The 14,464-nt window shown below is 42.5% G+C and overlaps 1 protein-coding gene across 1 annotated transcript; it reads left to right on the forward strand.

The window, feature by feature from the left end:
- The first annotated feature begins 683 nt into the window (after window positions 1–683).
- Window positions 684–11,571, forward strand: LOC133021762 (uncharacterized). The gene is made up of 7 exons (XM_061088736.1): window positions 684–912; window positions 1,041–1,186; window positions 1,353–1,414; window positions 1,526–1,602; window positions 9,068–9,104; window positions 10,792–10,890; window positions 11,329–11,571. The coding sequence occupies exons 1-7, from the start codon at window positions 790–792 to the stop codon at window positions 11,472–11,474; spliced, it is 690 nt and encodes a 229-aa protein (XP_060944719.1). The 5' UTR covers window positions 684–789; the 3' UTR covers window positions 11,475–11,571.
- The last annotated feature ends 2,893 nt before the right edge of the window (window positions 11,572–14,464 follow it).

A 14,464-nucleotide genomic window follows, 5' to 3' on the forward strand; every position in this document is an offset into this window, starting at 1 on the left:
AACTTACCTGACTAGTCCTGCACACTACAGCAGGCCTCAACAGCCCTGCTGTAGTGTGCAGGATGCTGGGAATTATCTGTGCATGTGATGGAAGAATGCACAGTGGAGGGTTGAAAATCAACGTGCAGTGTGTGCTGCATTCCATACATCTTTAAAAGTAGAGTTTTGAATGATGTTTTTATTGCTCAGCGTTTAATTTGCGTATTTTCTTTTTTTTCAAAATTCCCAAAATTCCCGAGCTAAACTTCCCATGGAAAGTTTCCTGAAAGTTTCCGGAAATTTACCGGAAACTTTCCACCCCTTTGCAACCCTAATCAGGTATAATATGCACCATCAGTAACAGTGTTCGTACTCTTACTCCCCCGCTGACCTTCACGTATCAACCACATTGCAACACAAGTGAAGGGCGGCTGTGGCTGAGGGGTAGAGTGGTCGGCCTCCAACCTGAAGGTCGGCGGTTCGATCCCCAGTCTGAACCATCTGCATGCCGAAGTGTCCTTAGGCAAGATGCTGAACCCTCAATAGCCCCCCATAGAATAACAAAGTGCTGCAAGTAGATGCACTGTATGAATGTGTGTGTGAATGGGTGAATGTGAAACTGTACTGTAAAGCGCTTTGAGTGGTCTTCATCAGACTAGAAAAGCGCTATATAAATACAAATCCATTTACCATTTACCATTTAAACAAATGACGGAATGAGCCTCTGATGCACCAGTTTTGTCTTGAAGAAGACGCAGTCAGCTTCAAACGGGGACCAGTGAGATACACAGACACACTGAATCAGGAGCCATGATGATGGAGGTTGTTTATGTTGCCGTGGCTGCGCTCAGTCTTCTGTCTGTCGGACAGTCAGCTCCTGTGACGAGCTGTGGGACTCTAATCCAACCTGTTGTAATCCAGGGAAGAGACCAGGTAAGACGCACTCTCTTTTCTCAATTGCGCGAGTCTCTCACAATCTCACTTCGTGCATATTGTTCTATTTTGAATGTGACCATATCTTTCATTATTTACGGAACTGATGTTGGGACTGTTGCTTACAGCTGCTGGGGAAATGGATATACATAGCAGAAAGCACAACCGTTCCAGGGTCCAGGTTGCTGACCAATCTGTTTGGGGAAAGCGCCTGGGCCAAAAACAAGGCTGCCAACGAGAGTGATGCCATCGATCATTATCATGTTCAAAAAAGGTAACATAAAGCATAAATCTCACAAGTGAATCAAAAATACTGCCGTCACATCTTACTCCAAACCACAGGGGATAGAGTTTGCAGTTCTGTTTTTTAACCAAATTAAAAAAAGTTGGTTGCACATTTCACCTTTTTTGTTTCTTTTTTTCATTTGTACTGGGGAAAGCTTTGGCCGATGCTACTCTGTCAGATCTAACCTGACCTTGCAAAACAGCACTCTGTATATGGGTGAGTAGTATTGATGGAACCTGCACTGCGCAAACAGATATGAACTTTGTGTCTAGCATTGCAAAAGCCCTCTGTGTTGATTTGTGTGTATATGTATTTGTGTGTCCAAAGAGCATCCTTACTCTGCTGCTGGCACCCTGCTGAACACTGGCTGCGACGACTGCCTTGTTTTATACTCAAGAATGACCCTTGTGTAGCAGCAATTTCTATTTTACTGCTACTGGTGGCTGAGTTGGGTTTGATCCTGACACATGTATAAAAGATGAGGAGTAGAGGTTTGTCCGGTTGGTCCCTTTGGCCATTTATTGTAGAAAAAAGATGGTTTACAAATTGCTTGAAACAAACTAAATACATTCAACTAAAGAGTCTCTCGTAGAGCACATTGAACGTCACAAAACATGGTCAAAAAAGTGTTGCCTCGCTCAGCCACGCCCAGATGCTCTTGTGGCTGGCTCTTTAAGCCTTTCCTCTTGGCTCCACCCTTCGCCTCTCAGGTTCAGTTCAGGCGTCCTGTAGGTGGGGTAAAAACACCTACAGACAGTGTCACTCTCACACACACACACACACGCATGGCTAATAAAGAAAGATAACAAAGCTTAATATGGCTCCTACATACCGGCCCCTAATTGTGTTTGTAGAGGCAAAGACAATTATTTAAATTACAAATGAGCCATTTCTACTTGCAGTTTACTTATTTTCAATCATTTGGCAATCTTAAACATGATCTCAAAATATGAACTCAAAGTGAATAAATGAACTTATCTTGAACTCTTTTGGTGTTCAGGATTTTCCTTACAGGAACTGTCATCACCCTCGAGCAGTAAACAGATTTTGGACACTGGCCTCTCCAGTACACTCGTCTTTGTTTGCAGCTTCACCACGCGGACATGGCCTCTGGCATCAGGCTTGGCCTCTAAGACTCTTCCCAGTAGCCAGTAGCTGCGAGGAGCGTTGTTATCTGCTATTAGTACAATGTCGCCTGGGACGAAGTTTCTTCTGGTTCTTGACCACTTTTGTCTTTCCTGGAGGAGGGGGAGGTATTCTAGCAGCCATCTCTTCCAGAATAGTTCAGCTATATACTGGACCTGTCTCCAGCGTCTTCTGTGGTAAAGGTCAGAACTTGAAAAGACTCCAGGGGGCAGAAGTGGGTTAGTTCTGTACAGAAGTATGTGATTGGGAGTTAGGGCTTCTAAATCTTGTGGGTCATCAGATACCTTTGTTATAGGCCGGCTGTTGAGAATTGCCTCTACTTCACAGAAAACAGTGGTTAGGCCTTCATCATCTAAAGTTTGCTGCTTCAATACTGAACATAAGACATGCCTTATCATTCGGATGAGGCGTTCCCAGAACCCACCATGGTGAGAGGCAGTGGGGGGATTGAAGCTCCACTGAACTCCGTCCTTCCTTAGAGTTTGTTGGATCTTTCTGTGTTCCATGGCTTGAAGTGCTTCTCTCAGCTCTCTCTCTGCACCTACAAGGTTAGTGCCATGATCTGATCTCATGTGTTGTGCTGTGCCTCTTCGACACAAAAAACGTCTGATGGCATTGATGCAAGAGTCTGTGGTTAAAGAACAGGCCACCTCCAGATGTACTGCTCGGCTGGTCATGCAGGTAAAGATGACGCCATACCTTTTCAGCATGCTCCTGCCCCTTCTCACCTCAAAAGGGCCGAAGTAGTCAAGACCAACATTCGTAAATGGTGGCAAGTCTGTGACAAGTCTTTCCCCTGGCAGATCAGCCATCTTTTGTTCACCAGGTTTTCCTCTGTTCTTTCTGCAAGTCACACAGTGAGAGAGAACCTTTCGTGCAGCAGTGTTTGCCTTTACAATCCAGTATGTTTTTCGTACCTGGGATAGCATATGGTTCCTTCCTCCATGTCCAGTTTGAGCATGGATGTGGCGCAGGATCAGAGTGGACACGTGGTGGTCTTTGGCCAGAATGGCAGGGTGTTTCCTTTCCTCCGGCATTGCTGATCTCCTTAGACGCCCACCCACTCTGAGGATGCCACCATCCAGCACCGGATCCAGTCTGTAGATGCTGCTGCCTTTTCTCACACAGGATGCTCCCTCTTGCAGCATGCTGATTTCCTGTGGGAAACTTTGTCTCTGCACATAGGTAAGTATTGTATTTTCTGCTCTTTTTAGATCTTCAGCTGTTATTGATTCTTTCATGTCACACTTAACTGACCTTGTGTTTATTCTGGTTGCCTTTTGATACTGACAGTCTTTCTTTGAGTCCTTTCTTTTCTGCACCAAGTTCCTCAATGCATTCTTCACTTTCATTATCCATGCAACAGCTACTCTCAACTTCAGCCAATCTGAAAAGTAATTGAGTAACTTGTCTGTGGGCCTTTCCTCACATGTCTGCATGATGGAATTAACTGTTACAGATTTTCTGACCTCTGGGTCATCCATACAAAGCTGACTCCTGTCTATTGGTTCATTTGGCCAATCCTCTTCTGATGACCAGAGGAACTCTGGTCCACAGATCCATCTTTGATTCCTCATGAACCTCTCTGCACTCACACCTCTAGAGCAGTCGTCAGCAGGGTTTCGCTTTGTGTTAATATGTCTCCACTGAGACACTTGTGTGGCTTCCCTAATCCTAGATGTCCTATTCGCCACATAGGTGTGGAAGCGAGTGTGGTCATTTGAGATGTATTTTAACACAGCTGTACTGTCAGACCAAAACACTGACTTATCTCTTGTTGATGGTAGTTCTGCTTTGAGCATTCTGTCCACTTTGACTGACAAAGCTGCTGCGGCTAGCTCCAGCCTCGGGATGGTCTGCCTTTTTAATGGAGCTACTCTCGCTTTGCCCATCAAGAATGCTACATGAACTTTTCCCTTTGCGTTAGTCATTCTGAGATAGCTGGCTGTTCCATAGCCTAGCTCACTGGCATCAGAGAAATGGTGGATCTGGCTGTGCACTGACTCACCAAAATGACTTGGCTTGAAACAGCGTGGTACCTCAAAGCCTTCAAGCATTGACAGACTGCTGTTCCAATTTGTCCACTGCTCCGATAGAGTGAGGGGAATGGTCACGTCCCATCCAAAGTTCTGTCTGCAAAGTTCCTGCAACAACAGTTTAGCTGGCAAAGTAAGTGGACACAGAAAGCCTAAGGGGTCGTATATTGAGCTTACCATGGATAGGATGCCCCTTCTGGTAAGTGCACGTTCACTGATTGTGCTGTTGAACTTAAAGGAGTCACCTTGCACGCACCATTGAAGTCCTAAGGCTCTCTCCATGGGCAATTGATCTTTGTTCAAGTCCAATTTCTTTACCTCTTTGGCTCTGTCCTCTGGTGGAACAGTAGCAAGGACAGCTCTGCTGTTGCTTATCCACTTTGATAAATGAAATCCTCCTCGGTGACAGACTGTGGTGAGGTTTGAGATCAGCTCTACTGCTTCCTTTTCTGTGGACACAGATTTTAAACAATCATCCACATAAAAGTTCTGCAATATTGTCTTTGTTACCTCAGGAGGGAAGTTGCCTGCATTGTCCTCTGCAGTCTTTCTGAGTGCAAAGTTTGCAATGCTGGGTGAAGAGACCGCTCCAAATAAATGAACAGTCATTCGGAATTCTGCAGGAGCATCATCCACATTTCCATGTGGCCACCAAAAGAAGCGCAAGAAGTCTGTATCACCTTCTGTGACCTTGACCTGATGGAACATGGCCTGTATGTCTGCCATCAGTGCTACTGGCTCTTTTCGGAAACGTGTGAGCACTCCTATCAGTGTGCTTGTCAGATTTGGGCCCTGGAGTAGTTCAGAGTTGAGGGATGTCCCCTGAAATGTTGCACTGCAATCGAACACTACTCTGATGGTCTTCTTCTTTGGGTGATATACCCCATGATGAGGGATATACCAAACTTTCCCATGAGTTCTGTTCACCTGTGCTGGGGGAACCATTTCAGCATAGCCCTTATGAATGACATCATTCAGGAACTCTCTGTACTCCTTTTGATAATTCAGATCTCTTTTGAACTTCCTTTTCAGATTCAAAAGGCGTTGTTCTGCAATCACACGGTTGTTAGGCATCGTAACTTTATCAACTTTAAAAGGTAAGTTAATGCAGTAGTGACCCTCTATCACTTTAACAGATTCATTGGCAATGTTCAAGAACTTCTTGTCATCTACTGACATTTCACTCTTTTCATCATATGCTCTCTCAATGAAATCAGTGTTGTATTGACTCACCAGAAGTTCTTGCAGGTTAACCAGGGAGATCCTATTAACAGTCACTGTGGTCTTGTCCACACCTTTACTGCATCCTCCCAATGGACCATTGACTACCCATCCTAGTAGGGTTTTTACAGCATAGGGCCCATCTTCTTGTGAGTTGATCACCTGCCAGGGTTCCATCAAATTTGCTGCATTCATGCCAATTAGTAAATCAATGTCAGAGTCTATTTGTAGTAATTGAACTTCACTGATATAAGGCCATTTCCTTAAATCCGCCTGTGTTGGGATGTCGTCCTTTGTCACTGGCATAGACCTTTGAGTGAAGACCTCAGGTAAAGGAAAGAAATTGTTACTTTTCAGTTCGCACACTTCTAGACCTGACACCAACAAACTCTTGACAGGCCGTTCTTGTGCCATTGTTTTTAGCAAAACAGTTGTTGGTTTCCCTTCCAGACTCAATTTCTGCGCCAGCCTCTCCGTGCAGAATGTTGCTGAACTGCCTGGATCGAGAAAAGCATAAGTTTGAATGATTCTGTTGCCTTTCACAGACTTCACTTGAACAGGTAAGATTGAAAGTGCACATTTAGAGTTCCCGGCCCCATTATGCCGACAAACATTGGACTTCACCTCTTTGATATTCTTTGGTGACTCTGCTAACTTTGAGGTCTCACCTTTGACCTGAAAGTTGATGTGAAGCACACTGGGATGGCTTCGGTTGCAGATGTTGCATGACAGACGCGCATGACAGTCTTTGCTTCTGTGTCCTATACGCAAGCATCCAAAACAGAGTGCCTTTTCCTTTAAAAGATTCAACTTTTCCCTGTGTGTTTTCTTCTTGAAGTCAGAGCAGTGCTCCAGACTGTGAGCACCATCACAGCAGAGGCATGGGGATTTGACATCACTGTCCATTTTTGAAGTCACTGGAGTGGTTACTGCCGCCACATTAGCTGCATAATTAACCTTGGGCCTAAACATGGGCTTGCTTTCCTCTGGCCTTTTACTCCTACTAGCAACTGAATCTTGGATTTCTCCAAATACTGGGTTGGAACATATCTTTGCCTGTTTCTCAATGAACTGTACAAGATCTGCAAATGTTATCCTGCTGTTGCCATCCAGTTTCTCCTGAGCTTTAGTCCTCCACTTATCCCGAAACTTGTAGGGTAATTTCATGACTAAGGCTTTCAAGGTAGATGCAACATTCAGTTCACTCATGTAATCCAGTTTTGTCATGGCATTACAGCATCCTTTCAGAAACAGAGCATAGTCATTCAATGCCTTTGGGTCTTCAGGCTTCAGGATAGGCCAATTAAGAGCTTTCTTAATGTAAGCGGTGGAAATTTTAAACTCATTGCCAAAATGTTCCTGTAACAAGCGTTTGGCTCTGAGATAACCCTGATCTCCATCCATGTGCTGACAGCTCTTTACTAGGTCCCTAGCTTGGCCTTTTGTATATTGTTCAAGGTAAAACAATCTGTCTTGTCCATTGTCTGTTTTCCTCTCAATGTTATGTTCAAAAGAGTTCATAAATGACCTAAACTCTAAGATATCTCCATCAAAGACAGTAACACTTTTAGGTGGCAATGTAGATAATTGCTGCTGTCTGAGAAGCATAGACGTGATTTCATTTTGTCTATTCAAGATCGCAATTAGACTAATGGGATCTACATTGTCCTGTAATGACCTGTACTGCCCTTGTTCAGGCAGCATAGGACCTGCCATGTCTTTCCCGGAGTTTACAAGATCAACCAGCGGTCTGTATTCTGTACTGAGCTCAACTTTGTCAGAGTGATCAATGGATTTCTCCTTAATAAGTTTCAGAACATCATTACCTCCTTGAGTTGCACGATCTGCCTGTAGATTCAATGTAGACTGTGACCTTTGATCTGGACCCACGGCCTCTGGGGTTTCCTGGAGTAACCAGTGTCCTCTATAGTCACCCAGTTCACCTTGTCTGCTGCGTGCTTGAAACAAAGGTATGTGTTTCACTTGATCCTTTGGTCGAACAATCCTTTCCTCAAATATGTTGGTTGTGTGAGCCACTTGTTGCAGTGTGTCGATGTTGTCGAGTTCCAGGTTCCTTTCCTCGAAGTACACATTCATGCCATCAGCTGGGGTAGAAGCCACTTGCTCCTCAGCACCAGCATACACTGCAAGCCTGGCATTTGTAGCAGACAATTCAGCTTCAAAAGTCAAAGTCTCCACTTGCCTTCTAATTTTTTCTCCTTTTTCTTCTAAAGCTTGCCTTTCTTTCATAGCATCAGCCTTTGCTAAAAGTGCTGCCCTCTCAGCCTGTGCCACCAGACGAGCTGAAGCTGAACTTGATATTGAACTTTTAGATCCCCTACTAACTGAAGAGATGCTGTCTTTGGGACTAATTTCATCATCTTTCTCTGTTGGAGGTGCAACAACAGGACATGATTGAATCCATTCTTCAGCCCTTGTCTTAAACTCCTCAAAATGAATCCTCTTCGGTTCATACCACTCTCCTGTGTCTGTAACACATTCATCCTTTGATAAAAGCTCTTGATATCCTTTGTGTAATTCATTAAACTCCTCAAACATAAATATATATTCCTGCAAGTTCTTCTTTACTTGCTCCAGGTTTGCTGGATCAGACATGAGTTCAGTCATCCTATTCATTTTGCGAGTCAAAGCAGCCAATTTATTCCTTCTAACTTGTTTTGCTTCCTTTTTCTCAAACTCAAACATTTCTCTTTGCCTTTCAGAATCAACAGCATGGTCAGCCATATTGGAAACTGAAGCTCTTTGTTCAGCTTGACAAACTCAAAGTCCTTTTTTCTTCAAAAATATAAATCAATATTCAACAAAAATGATTCTTCTTCAGGCAATAAACAAGATTCCTTTAAAGTTTCTTCATACACATACCGATTTCTGCAGATTCAGTTGGATTCAATCTTGGTCCTCTACCACTCCCGAGTGGCACATGCACCTGAATTCAGACTTGAACTTCCTTTGTTCCAGTATCCATCCATCCAATGTTGCTTTTTTTACCAAGGTCATCCATCCAAGGCACTTTTTTGACTAAATGTAGCAGCAATTTCTATTTTACTGCTACTGGTGGCTGAGTTGGGTTTGATCCTGACACATGTATAAAAGATGAGGAGTAGAGGTTTGTCCGGTTGGTCCCTTTGGCCATTTATTGTAGAAAAAAGATGGTTTACAAATTGCTTGAAACAAACTAAATACATTCAACTAAAGAGTCTCTCGTAGAGCACATTGAACGTCACAAAACATGGTCAAAAAAGTGTTGCCTCGCTCAGCCACGCCCAGATGCTCTTGTGGCTGGCTCTTTAAGCCTTTCCTCTTGGCTCCACCCTTCGCCTCTCAGGTTCAGTTCAGGCGTCCTGTAGGTGGGGTAAAAACACCTACAGACAGTGTCACTCTCACACACACACACACACGCATGGCTAATAAAGAAAGATAACAAAGCTTAATATGGCTCCTACACCTTGGAAAAACCGTATTCAGCGGCCTGCAGCTCCTGAGTAAGAATAAAGACACACAGACCGATGGGAGATGAAGTCATAGTCTGTTCTCTGCATACCCCCTAAATGAAATACCTGATAATAGGGATCCAAAATTCCTATATATTCCGATAATGTCATGACACAATGATGGACTGTAAAGAAGGATGACATGCTCCTCAAAAGGGAAGCCAAAGGGTCTCGATCGCCACCTGGTGGCCGGCTGCAGTGTAGGTCATTAACCCTGCCTCCCCTGGGACATGTGTCAATCTAAAAAGTCAAAAGAGATTTTTCTCAGAGATGTTTTCTGCCAGGTTAAGTAGTTCTTATCACACACATGTTTGTCCAAGTTCTGAATTTTCCACTAGTGTTAATTAGCTATTTGATGCTATAAAACAGGATGAAACATTATGATTGACAGCTGAGACTGACTCACGATTGGTCGGGCATGTGAATCAGCTCCATCCCCCGAATGCTACCTCACAGATTCTGGCTACAAATGCACTAGATGGCAGCGATCATATCAGGGATATTTGTCACTTATTTCTGGATAGTGGGAGGAAGTGGGAGACTTGTCGTCATCTACATATACAGACTATGTGGTGGACTGATACAAACATAGATGCAGTTTAATTAAATCCAAGAGAGTGGGTTTCAAGGTACTTTTACTACTACTTTTACTTCTGATACATTTAGTACATTTTCCTGATTATGTTTTTTACTAAAGCAGTATTTCACTGCGCTTTACTTTGCTATGGAATATTTTTGCACTGATACATTTGAAGTTTTCCTCAATATGGTAGAGCAGAGGTTTTCAACCGGGGGTCCGCGGCCCCCTGGTGGTCCGCGACGGCATTGCAGGGGGTCCGCGAAATTAGCTTTGATATTTCAACACATTTCCAGATTACTCTTGAATATCGTGAAAAATATCTAAAATAAGTCTAAAAATATGTCCAAAATAATTTAAAGGTGCTGGTGATCATGAGGTTAAACTTAAGTAGGCCTCAATTGTTTGTGTGATATTATATGATTATCATTTGTGACATATTCTGCATTACTTTGTCATCTTCCCTCTTTAGTTGTAGCCCCAGTTTATGTTGATTGTTATTGATCACCATTACTTTAATGTTCTCACAACATGTCAGCTACATGTCTGTACATTTAAGTCATGAACGTTATATATTGATGTACATACGGTTCTGAGATGCAGTACAACAACAAACTGTATTTCAATTCTTAAGCACTGAAAAATCAACCGTTTTTTACACAGATTTGTCTAGATTTGTTTGAGGTTTTTAAGTAGATATATCTAGATTTGTTTGAGGTTTTTAAATAAAACCAACATGGAAAACCAAATGTTAAAACTTCCTTCTTTCCACATGCACGCACACACGTAAGCATGCACGCACGTAGGCACATCAGTGGGCCGTGGATATCTTTCTAGTCAGATTCGTGGTCCCTTGGACAAAACCAGTTGAAAACCCCTGCGGTAGAGGATGTGAACACGCCACCTCTCCCACGTTCGTCAGAATATCATGTTGTCATATTTCTTGACTGGGAGTCTGATTAATCACAAACTGAATCCTAAAGGAAACAAGACTTTTATAGTCAATTTAGGGATCAGCTAATTGTGTAATCTTTGGATTTACTTGAATGACTGTGCACACACTCACTATATCATCTGCCTTACACCTGCTCTGTCCCTCAGGCAAGAGACGTGGAGTGTCTGTTGCTGAGAAGCAGGAGTTTCTCAAGCAGGTAGAGTGTCTGAATTTACCACAACCTGCTTTCCTGGACCCAGAGAAAGGTATTTTCATATGAGCTATTCACTGCAGGTGTTTAATGCAGTTTTTATTGCCTATATATATTTATTTTTATAATGTTAAAGGTTTTTACAGTGCATGTCAATCCAGAATGTACCAGAACCTTTAGTCGTCTAAACAAAATTTGAATGGTGTCTTCATTTGTGCCGCAGCTGCAGTATTTCAACTGTTGTGTGACCATTAACAAACTTAATACAGCACAACCAGCAGTAAAATGCATATCTGTTACATAAACACATACAAACCATTGCAACTGTCCATTGAATTTCCAAGTGAAGTTAGATTTATATTAGATCCCAGTCCCACAAGTTTTTCACTATGCCTATAAATCCGAAGCCCTGGATTGACTGTGGGATGATAAACTTGTGTACCTGTTAAATGCCCTTTTTGTAAATTAATTCACAATCCTCACGACATTGCAGGTTTGTGTCCGGATGATTCTCTCTCCCCAGAAAGCGAGACCACTGATCTGACCAGTGACATGAATGACATGATGTCTACATTTTCAAGCAGGTTGGGCGACCTTACAAGCGGATTGGACACCCTGATCAAACTGATCTCCAAGTGAAGAGCATGATTCAAATAAAATCAACTAATCACAACATAATGAAAACACCAAGTCTGTGTGAAGACAAGTCTTCTAATAAAAACTAAGATGAATATGACCAATGACTGTTGTTCACTTTCTTATAGGGCCTTTTTCAACAATTTCATTGATTTCACAGAGAGTAACTCATGACTTGTGTTTACGGGACTAACATCTATGAGTGTGTGCAATCCTTATAAAGATCCAGAGAATTATTGACTGAAAATGAAGGGATAATGTTGAAAAATACTCTGTGTTGCAGAACAGACAAACAGAGATGAAAACATAACCTTGGTGGAGTTGATTAAAAATCACACTGAGTTGACAGAGGAGGATGCTCATAGCCTTGTTTATTGGTAGTTTATTACTGTACATACACTTTCTCATGAGTCATATGTACACATACCTTTCGCTCCCTCACACACACATCCACACACACGCAAACAAACAGCAAACGCAAGATTATATAAAAATGACTTGTTTTCTGTGCAGGGTTCAATCACAGTCTGAGATCTACGGAGAATATTTGCATCTGCACACACCGTGCATGCACACACACACCACAGATATCTGCATATGGCCATATGCCTCCATTTACACAGAACAGACAACAATCAAAAAATAGAAAAGTGACTGATGAGCCGATTGGCGACCCTCTGGTATAACAGATAAACTAATCCAATGTCCAAGATTTGTGGGTCTGTGGTATAAAACTGCTTCCTGTCTTAACAGGAAGTCCACAGACTGATTCAATTGTTTTTTTCTTCGGGGCGGGTTTCAATTCCATAACAATCTCCAGACACATCGTTTTACAGCCGTTCAAGTCATGTGATCTCTGTTACGTCGTTACTTGACTCCCTGGTGCAACTTTAGAACCTACCTGACACTGAGATTTGTCCAATGCTACATATTGTTTTACTAGAATAATCCCCTGAGTGTGACCCATACAATCAACCAGAGCTGAGTGGCCTTCAACTTTCCGTGCAACACACAATCTCACAGTGTCAGTCAGTGTTTGGGTGGTTTTGATAAATCAAGAGGTGGACTGAGTGGGAGATGTTTATCCATATCGTCCTTCTCCCCTTTCTCCCACTTGATGGTAAGAGATTGTATGTTGAATAAAACTGAGATGTGCTTCATGATGTGATCTGTAATATGTTGTCTTGGGCCTTTAATCTCAAAGCAGGATTGATAGTTACCCTGATAACTGAAACAGTTGTTAATTGGCACACCCTATAGATAGTGCAACATCAGGATTTATTGGACTGGGGCAGGGCAATAAATCAATAGCAAGAATTATCGCAATATAACAGTCAATTAAAAAAAGTTTAATATATATGGATATATCTCTTATACATTGTACAAGCATGGGCAGCCCTAGTTTGGAATAATTTACAAACATCTGATTCATGTCCAATATCCACCAAGTATTTGTTGTGTGTCAGCTGTTTGGTGCTGGCCAGGTATCGTATAGTAGGTTAATCATCTTTGGAAACATCTACCTGCTGCTGCACACAGGACTAATGGGGGGAGTGAGAATGGGTCGGTACAGTTACAGGCCAGGAACCAAAAACAATGATCTTAAACATGGGAAAGTTTTCCGTTTGACTGTTGGTTGGTTTGTTAGCAGGGTTCCGCATTATCTAAGAAAAAAGAACCCATTAAATTTCATTGTGGATCTGATAGGGTGTCTTTTGACACTTTCCATGATTTCCCAAGGAACAAATTCATGGATATTGAAAAATATTCTGACATATTTAAGGGACAGATATTTGAGTTTGTGCAATTTGGTCCAGATCCAAATAAAAATCAGGTGAATTTAAATGTTGTTTCATAAGGGGACTGCTGGGTGCTGGTGGCAGTATGCCTTCTATTGAGTTTCTAGTTTTCTCTGGAGTCATTGTTAAAAGTAACACGTTTCACTTTTGCTAATATAAAACACAGCTTTAAAGACCATGATGCGGATCTGGGAGTAATCTGATTTTATTAAGTGCAGTTATGAAGCTGATTCTAATAATCTTGCTTCGTAATACAGAACGCTGGTATTACCCACCGCCTAATTAAATTACATTACATGTCATTTATAAATCAGGTATAATATGCACCATTGGTAATAGTGGTCGTACTCTTACTTCCCCGCTGACCTTCACGTATCAACCACATTGCAACACAAGTGTAAACAGATGACGATTTCATTTGGAATGAGCCTCTGATGCACCAGTTTTGTCCTTAATAAGATGCAGTCAGCTTCAAACGGGGACCAGTGAGAAACACAGACACACTGAATCAGGAGCCATGATGATGGAGGTTGTTTATGTTGCCGTGGCTGCGCTCAGTCTTCTGTCTGTCGGACAGTCGGCTCCTGTGACGAGCTGTGGGCCTCTAATCCAACCTGCTGTAAACCAGGGAAGAGACCAGGTAAGACGCACTCTCTTTTCTCACTTGCCCCGAGTCTCTCACAATCTCACTTTGTGCATATTGTTCTATTTTGAATGTGACCATATCTGTCATTCTACGTAACTGAGGTTGGGACTGTCACTTTCAGCTGCTGGGGAAATGGATAGTCATAGCAGAAAGCACAACCGTTCCAGGGGCCGTGGTGCCGACCAATCGGTTTGTGGAAAGCACCTGGGTCAAAAACACAGCTTCCAACGAGAGTGATGCCATCGATCATTATCGAGTTCTAAAAATGTAACATAAAGCATAAATCTCATGAGTGAATCAAAAATACTGCTGTCACATCTTACTCCAAACCACAGTGATCCAGGTCAAACTCTTGCCTAGAGTTTGCAGTTCTGTTTTTTAGCAAAATTTAAAAAAAAATGGTTGCACAATTTCACCTTTTTTTGTTTGTTTTTTCATTTGTACTGGGGAACGTTGCAGGTTTGTGTCCGGATGATTCTCTCTCCCCAGAAAGCGAGACCACTGATCTGACCAGTGACATGAATGACATGATGTCTACGTTTTCAAGC

This window comes from Limanda limanda, chromosome 2 (genome assembly GCF_963576545.1).
Source record: "Limanda limanda chromosome 2, fLimLim1.1, whole genome shotgun sequence".
NCBI lineage: Eukaryota > Metazoa > Chordata > Actinopteri > Pleuronectiformes > Pleuronectidae > Limanda > Limanda limanda.

Coding starts and splice junctions, on each gene's coding strand:
- LOC133021762 (XM_061088736.1), top strand. CDS start 790: ATGATGATGGAGGTTGTTTATGTTGCCGTGGCTGCGCTCAGTCTTCTG. Junction 913..1,040: donor TAATCCAGGGAAGAGACCAG/GTAAGACGCACT, acceptor TGTTGCTTACAG/CTGCTGGGGAAATGGATATA. Junction 1,415..1,525: donor AAACAGCACTCTGTATATGG/GTGAGTAGTATT, acceptor GTGTGTCCAAAG/AGCATCCTTACTCTGCTGCT.